Consider the following 8944-nt stretch of genomic DNA (forward strand, 5'->3'; position numbering starts at 1 on the left):
TTACATAAAAGTTATTATATATATATAACCACTAATCACACTTTTATAAAAACCCAAGGAAATAAAAAAAATAATATATAGGAAAAAAAAATATATGAATTAATAAAAAACATATAAAATAAAAACATTTTTATCATATAGCCATTTTTTTTATTATTTTCTATATTCTAGCTAATTAATTAAAAAAAAAAAATTAGAATCATTTATTTCATATATTTTTTTTTCAATTTTTATTTTTTATATATTTAAATTTTTCTTTGTAAATATATATATTTCATTTAATCTAAAATATGAAAAAAACGTAAATATATTTAATAAAACAAAATGTCATTCTCGTATAAATATATTATTTTAAAATTTCAATTATAAAAAATATATAATCATATTCTGTTAAAACGAACTCTTTTGTCCTATAAGGTAGATAAAAAATATATATAAATAATATATGAATATAATAAAAAATGAGAAAAATATAAAATTTTATTTCTTAAAAGACTAAACAGAAAAAAAAAAAAAAAAATTTATTTTAACCAAATATAATAATTTTTCCATAATTTTTTATTTTTTTTCCCATTAAAAAAATTAATAATAAAATAAACAATATATTACATTTCTGAAAATTTTGAAATATATCATTTTTCAAAAATCTTTGGAAGTATTCTCCCTTCATCCTCTTTCTCGTATTTTACATACATACATATATATATATATATATATTATTTTTATATGTAACTGTACCTTTTTAGAAATACATAAAAAAAAATATATATATTTGTCACTTAAAAATAATAATACATAAATTACTCATGAAAGAAAAAAAATAAAATTCTTATCATTTTATAATATATATTATATATATTATAATTAAAATATGAAAAATATAAGATTTTATTTCAAAAATTGTATGCAAAATTTATAAATACATTTTTTATAACGATACATGGGAGGGAAAAAAAAACGGATTAAACAAAAATAAAAAAACTATATAGATATATTAAATGTTTCCTATCTTTATTGAAATATATGTTTTTATGCATATTTACCCCTATACGTTTTTGTAATCATTTATAAATATACATATTTATATATTTATATATGTATCTATGTATTTTTGTATATATATATATATAGATATAGATATAGTTTTATTTATAAAAAATTAGTATTTCCTTTTATCTATATATATTTTTCTTATTTGATAAATTTAGAAAAATGGTACGCTAATATAATAAATAAATAAGTACACATAAAAATATTTTTTTTGGCATTCAAATATATAAAAATCCATTAAAAGGATCAAATGTATCTAATAAGTAAAAACAGAAAAATATATAAAATAAAATAATAATGATACAAAATAATAATATATATATTTTATATATAATAATGATACGTATTTTTTTTTTTTTTTTTTATTTAATAAAATATAAATTAGAAAATAATTATTAATATTTTTTTCTTTTATTATATAATTTATAAATATTTTATTAATATTTATATATTATTTTTTAAGTATAATTCAATAAAAAAATAAATATATATATATATAATATATATAATTTTATTATCACGTGAATATATATATAAAATTATTTATAAATATTTTATAATTCCTACATCGTTTAATAAAAAAAAAAATAAAAAATTAAATTTTGTAAAATTGAAGAGAATCTATAAAATATATAAATTTATATAATATATATATTTCTAATGGTGTTTTAATAAATATTATTAACATCCATTTAATTTAATTAATTATAGTAATAATATATATTATATATTTAACCATATAATTTGTTTTATGTATATATTACTAGATTTAATTATTTTTTTCTGAAAAAAAAAAAAAAAAAAATTATTGCACAATGTCATTCTGTTCTGTTAGAATAATTTCTATTGCACTTTTTATGTGCCTATTCCTATTTCTTAATAATGTAAGAAATAATATAAAATATATAAATATGTAAATTATTATGTTTGAATTTCACTTTTATAATATTTCTATTTCCTTTTTATTACTATATAATGATTAAACTAAATAAATGTATAAATATATGTAAATAAAATTATATGTTAATAACTATATAAATAATATATATATATATATATATATATATATGATACATTGTATTTATTAATTTTTTTTTTTTTTTTTTTTTTTTTTTCTTAGGTCAACTTTAAGAACAATTTTTATAGGAAGGACAATAATTATAGTAGTATAAAAATAACAACTTTTAGATCATTATCAGAAAATAACAGTGCCGTTCCAGAACCATGTGCACCTACTAACCCTGAATCAAAAGTATCCGTTAATACCGATATTAAAGAAAAAAAATATAACTACACTAACTTAAATGATGAACAAAAAAAAGAAATATTGCAAGAAAAAATGAAAAATTTTGTAGAATTGTACTTAGATAAATCATCTACTGAATGTCAACGTTACAGATTACAACAACACCTTAAAAATTATTCTTCCAATAATGAATACAAAAAATTTATGAATAAGTTTGTTAAATTTTTAAAAGTTCACAACGATCTAAATGCACTCAAATCACAATTACATTTCAATAATGTTAGAGCGGCTACCATAATTTTCATAGCAGGATTCTTATCAATCTTTTCTATCTTATTAACTATTGCAGCAGTAGCTACAACAACTAAATACACTAATAATATGATTGCAGTAGCAGGAGTTGGTGCTCTTGGTTCAGCATTATCATTACCTGGTATGGCATTATTATTTGTCCCAGCTATGTTATATGTATTAAACAGAAAAAATGAAATAACAGATCATTATAGTGAAAGAATAATTAGACAAGTTTCAAATTTTTAATAATATAAAATATATATATATATATATATATATATATATATAAATATATGTATATATTTATGTATCTCGTTTTTTTTTTTTTTTTTTTATTTTTCTTACATTATTATTACCTCTTTTTTTTTTCATTTATTTATGTTTATGTAAATTTTTATTCATTAATGTAAAATGTTATTCTCCAAAAAAAAAAAAAAAAATTTGTATTTCATTATTTTTAAATATAACGTTTTATTATTTTTCAGTTTCTTCATTTTTTTTTATTTTTATAATGTATATTTTTTTTTTTTTCTTTCCAATAAAACACTAATAAATGGAAGAGTAATATATATATATATAAATAAATTCCTATAAATATTCATTAAAAGTAATATATATATAATTATGTATATATATTATATTTAAAAGAACAGAATATAATTCATATTCATTTTTAATAAACATAATTATTAATTCAAATACATGTTAAATGTACACAATATTATTTGATACATATATTTTATATTATAAATATATATTGTCAAAGTCATTTATATGTTCTTATTATTTAGAAAAATAAGAATATAATTTTCATTAAAATAGTAAAATGACCCTATTTAAATTATATACATATTATAATATCATCACTTGTAATTTAATTGCTTTTTTACAGGCAAAAAATATACATATCTTCATTAATATAACAATATTAATACGTAAAAAAATATTTAATTTGGTTTTATATAAGTATACATTTTTTTTTTAACATATATAAAGAAGGCATAATATATATATAATTATATACATATATGAAAATATTAATAAATTTTTATAATTACAATAATAAATTATGATATATATTTGTATGGCAATTACAACCATATTCTTGATTGCTTTTTTTCTTTTTTTTTTTTTTTATAAAATTTTAAAAAAATCAAGGAAATACTTTAATAAATTAAAATTAATTTTATTTTATTATATGTACATTTTTATTTTTCATATATAAAATATAATGCATACTATATTTTTTAATATTTCACATTTATGTGTTTACAAATATATTAATACAACAATCAATATTTTACTCAAAAGATATTATATATATATATATATTTATTTATATGTGTATGTATATAAAATATTCAATACTACCTAATTAAGCATAAATTTAAAAAAAAAAAAAAAAAAAAAAAAAAATATAAATGCATCGTTCTAAAATAAACGAAAAAAAAAATATATTACAGTAATTATCATAAATAAATTTTTATTTTAATAAATATAAAACTTTTATATTATCAAAAAAATATTACATATATATTTTAATTTTTTTCCTTTTTTTTTTTTTTTTTTGGGGGGGCGGTGGTGGCGTGGAAATTAAAATATTAGGAATATATAATTTTTTTTTTTTGGTATTTTTATTGGAATATAAAAATACATTTCTTTATTTTTCTTTCCAATTTAATTATTAAATATCATATATTTATATTTTCTCTTTTTAGTATTATTAATTTTAATAATTGAATTCTAAAAATTTACCTATAAAACATTATCAAATATGGTGGTAACATGGAGCATATTTCTATTAGAATATAGGAATAATAACATAAAAAAGAATATTTATTTTTTATTCCTTATGAATAAAAATTTTTTATAGAATCAATAATATATATATATGTATATACTATTAATAATATATAAATGAAACCATAATAAAATATATCATCTAAGAAGTACACCACAATAAAGTACTAAAAAAAAAAAAAATAAAATACATAACTTTTTTCCTTTTTGTACGCATATATTATTTGTCCTTTTTTATAACATATAATTCTTGCTTAAATTAAAAAATTCTATTTTATAAAACGTTTATAAAAATATTAAATTAGGTATATATGTAATATAATATTCTAAAAAAAAAAATTAAACATAAATTTATATGTATTACAAATGAAGTACTAAAAATAATCTATATATTATTATATAGTAATTTAAGAAATAAATAAAAGAAATAAAATAAAAACAAAAATAAATAATAAAAACTAATTCTAATTACAAAGAAAAAAAAAAAATTATTATGAAAAATAAGTGAAAAAAATATTCTATAAAAATTGTATTTTACATAAATCTACATAATTATCCCATTATCTCAAAAAATAATTAATTAATAGGATACAAATATAAATATATAAATAAATAAATATATATATATATATATATATATATATTTATATTTATCTATTTAATAATATAAACTTTATTTTTTATCTAATTAATTTCAATATATAATCCTCATTATGGTGTAATAAAAAATATGTATTTTATAAAATCTTATAATTTGCTACCACTATCCATTTCTATATATTTTAATATTTATTTAATATTATATATATTTTTTTTTTTTTTATAATATTTTTATTATATGAGAATAAAAAAAAATTAATGTATATATTTTTTTATATATTTAATTTTTTTTTTTGCTTTTTATTGTTTATTATGAAGACAACAAAATCTCTATATATATTAGTATTATTATTTTTATTATTATTACTAATGTTCCATATAATAACAAATTTAGGACATCAATTTAAACTAAATTTTATTTTTTTTTTATTTTTTTCTATTTGTTTATCTTTTTATTTTCTTGTTTAATATTTAAGAAAATGATAATTTTTTTTTTTTTTTTTTACTTTTATAAGTAATTTATTATATTCAATTATAATTCAATATAAATCCAAAGATCCGAGGCCTCTATATACATATACATATATATATATATATATATATATATACCTGTTTATGTATATTATCATATAATTATAAATTCTGTAAATAATTAAATTTCAAAAATTATAAAAATAATAACTTATATTAATAATGGAGCAATATATAGAATTTGATTTACCATTAAAACTTAAGAAACGAAAAACTCCTGAATATAATAAATTCTCAAAAAAGTTCTTCGAAGGTATTATGGAATATATTATCAAGCTGTCTAGTTATGAACATGAAAGTAAATGTAGAAAAATCTGCAGAAATATGAATTACTGGTTAGAAGATATGAAAGATGAATTTACAGAAAAAATTTTGCCATATTATTTTTATAAAACAGATGAACAAGTATGGGATAAATATATTGAAAATGAAAAGTTGGTTAAACTAGATGCAGTTATAGGAGATGTTTGTAAGAGAAATCCAATTCCATATATTAAAATGGTGAGAAATATAAGAAAAAAATTAGAAGAATTTTGTGACGATAAGGAAGAAATATATAAAGAGTTTGAAAACTTAAAACTAACAAATAAGGAAAAATGTAAATATTTTAACGAATGGAGAAATCAAAAATTAAGTGAACTTAAACGTATTAAAGGGTGGTATAAATATGCAGCCAAAGATAAATATAATGAAGCTTTCACTATTAATGATAAATGCAGTTTAGCTTCTCTATTTAATAATGATTTCAATTGCCAAAATAATATTCGTAAAAAAAAAAAAAAAAGAAAGAAAAAACCAAGAATTAAAAGTCGGACTCTAAAAAAATCAGATAATGAAGATGATGAAGATAATGAAGATGATGAAGATAATGAAGATGATGAAGATAATGAAGATGATGCAGATAATGAAGATGATGAAGTTAATGAAGTTAATGAAGTTAATGAAGTTGATGAAGATGATGAAGATGATGAAATTGATGAAGATGATGAAGATGGTGAAGATTTTGAAATTGATGAAGATGATGAAGATGATGAAGATGATGAAATTGATGAAGATGATGAAGATAAGGAACATCATGAAGATAAAGAAGATAAAGAAGATAATAAGGATGTAAATCATGATGGAGTTAATATAAATTCAAAGATAGGTAAATTTCCAAATAAAGATAGAAAAGACGATCAAAGAGACAGAGCAAAAATTGATGTTAATGAAGGCAAAGAAGAAAAAAGTTTAACACAAGAAAAATCCCTAAAACAAATTCCTTCTAGATCACCATATAATGTAGAACAAAAATTAAAACAAATAAATATTCCTTCCAATCAACAAAGACATTCATTAAAAACTATTCCTACTTCAACTTCATCTACAGCATCATCAAGCTCATCTGTTCCTCTTATAACACGTTCTAATCACTCTTCAGTTCCTTCATTATCTAGTAAGCCTTCAGTTACATATAATACTACAGCTATTTCTACTCCTGTTACAATTACTTCCACTAAAACTACACCAAGTGAATCTAGGACATCTACTTCAACAACACGTTCTACTGTAACTACTAACACACCCTCTTTGAAACACGAACCACTTATTTTTCATAACCCCATCAATAAATTAGGTGGATCAAGAGGGGAAATTTATATTCCTAAGAACTCTCCTAATGTATATAATAATAGAGATACAAAGCCTAAATCATCTATAAAACATCGTGTCAGTGTCAAACCACATTATAAATATTCAAGCAACATAACTAATCTTGCTGGTAAAAATGAAGAAACCAAATATATATCAGAAACATATGATGCTACTCCACCACTCCGAAAACCATATTCTCTTCCTCCTTTACCTGAAAAAGAAAAAAAGAGAGAAAACCAAAATAGTAACTCACATGAAATATTTTCTCATTCATATGAGGAAAAATCAAAAAACAAATCATCTGAAGTGACAAAATCACCTCTTCCTATACAAACAAGTAAGACTAAGCAGCAGAAAGAAAAACAGTCAACTAGTAGAGATAAATCTAAGGGATCTAAAATTATATCACCATATAATGCATCATATTATCTTGGAAATGTACTTAATACAATTGAAGAATTTTTATTGACATTATATTCTGAAGACAATACACAAAAAATATTAGAACATCCTATTGATTCAAAAAATAATGATTATCATAACTCAAATAATCAAGATGAAAAATTAAATATCGCACAAATGGAAAAGACGGCGAAATCTGTCATTACAAATGGTTCTACTAATGATGGAGCTCATAAAAATAAACATGAGGAAGAAACAAAAGATAATAGACATAATGATGTACAACAATTACATGAAAATGAACCACATGAAGTACCAATTGAACTTCCTTCAGATCCAAAAGAAAGAGCCACGTTTATTGATCCTCTTCAACGAAAACCTGAAAAATTAGATCCGTCGATATTTGGAAGAAAAAAAATACAAATAACGCCTCCTATTATAGGTGTTCCTCCTTCAATATTGGAAAAATATCCTCATATTATAGAAAAATACAAAGGAGTTTCTAAAACTATACAAGAGGAAGAATGGGTTGAAGGAAATAATGACGCCTTACCTGTAATAGAACGAGATGTAATAGAAAATGAATTAGTAATCCAAACTATTCCAAGAGATGTAAGACATATTATACCTGAAAATGATGATAACGGAAAACATATAATTCATAATAAATTAAATGACTATAGCTTAAGAGCATATAATATTCCAAAGAATATTAATTTACATATTAAGCCAAATGAAGATTTTGGAAATAATATTGCTAAAATTATAAATCATTATGATTATCAATCAGAATATTCAAAAAACTATATACCAAAATATATGGATTTAGACAGTCCATCAAAAGAAATAAGTCAACCAAAATATAATGTTAAGAATATTGACATGCTTGCTAAAAACTTTAATTATCGTACCCCCTTTAATAAATTGCATAAAACTGATAAAAATTCAAAATTCACAATTACAAAAAAAGATTATTCATCATATTCTAATAATCAGGATATTATTGTCGAAATTCCTAAATTATTTAACACAATTCCCAAAATTTTAAAAATCCCAGAACAAAAACAACATTATAGTAAAAAGCTAATTAATATGCCCTCTCCAAATGAGGAGTATGCTTCTTTTAGAACACCACAAAAATTGCATAAAAAATATAATTTTGAAATTACAAAAAACCCTTCATTAGATTCAAGTAATCAAAATATTTCTATAAAAACTAATAATAAGATAAATACTATTCCTGAAATTTTAGAAATTCCAGAAAAAAACATAATACCCAATTATAGTAAAATAGATATTGATATTCCTCATGAAAAATATGAGTATAGTTTTTTTAGAAAACCTAATAAAATTGAGAAAAATGCTGATTTCAAAATTACAAAAAACACA

At 19.0% G+C, this 8944-nt stretch overlaps 2 protein-coding genes across 2 annotated transcripts in view; both read left to right on the forward strand.

Annotated features, from left to right (window-relative positions):
• Positions 1–1865: 1865 nt before the first annotated feature.
• PGSY75_1301700 (exported protein (hyp8)) lies at positions 1866–2836 on the forward strand (the record flags this gene model as incomplete). Its single annotated transcript, XM_018787084.1, has 2 exons — positions 1866–1934; positions 2171–2836. 2 exons carry the CDS (start codon positions 1866–1868, stop codon positions 2834–2836), a joined length of 735 nt encoding a protein of 244 aa, XP_018639826.1.
• Positions 2837–5683: 2847 nt separating this feature from the next.
• The window catches only part of PGSY75_1301800 (surface-associated interspersed protein 13.1 (SURFIN 13.1)), a gene marked incomplete at both ends in the record, with an annotated part of 8864 nt that continues 5603 nt past the window's right edge, over positions 5684–8944 (forward strand). Inside the window, one exon of the mRNA XM_018787085.1 lies at positions 5684–8944. This exon is cut by the window's right edge and continues 1317 nt beyond it. Within this exon, the coding sequence (XP_018639827.1) occupies positions 5684–8944 (3261 nt within the window).

This window comes from Plasmodium gaboni, chromosome 13 (genome assembly GCF_001602025.1).
Source record: "Plasmodium gaboni strain SY75 chromosome 13, whole genome shotgun sequence".
Classification (NCBI taxonomy): Eukaryota; Apicomplexa; class Aconoidasida; order Haemosporida; family Plasmodiidae; genus Plasmodium; species Plasmodium gaboni.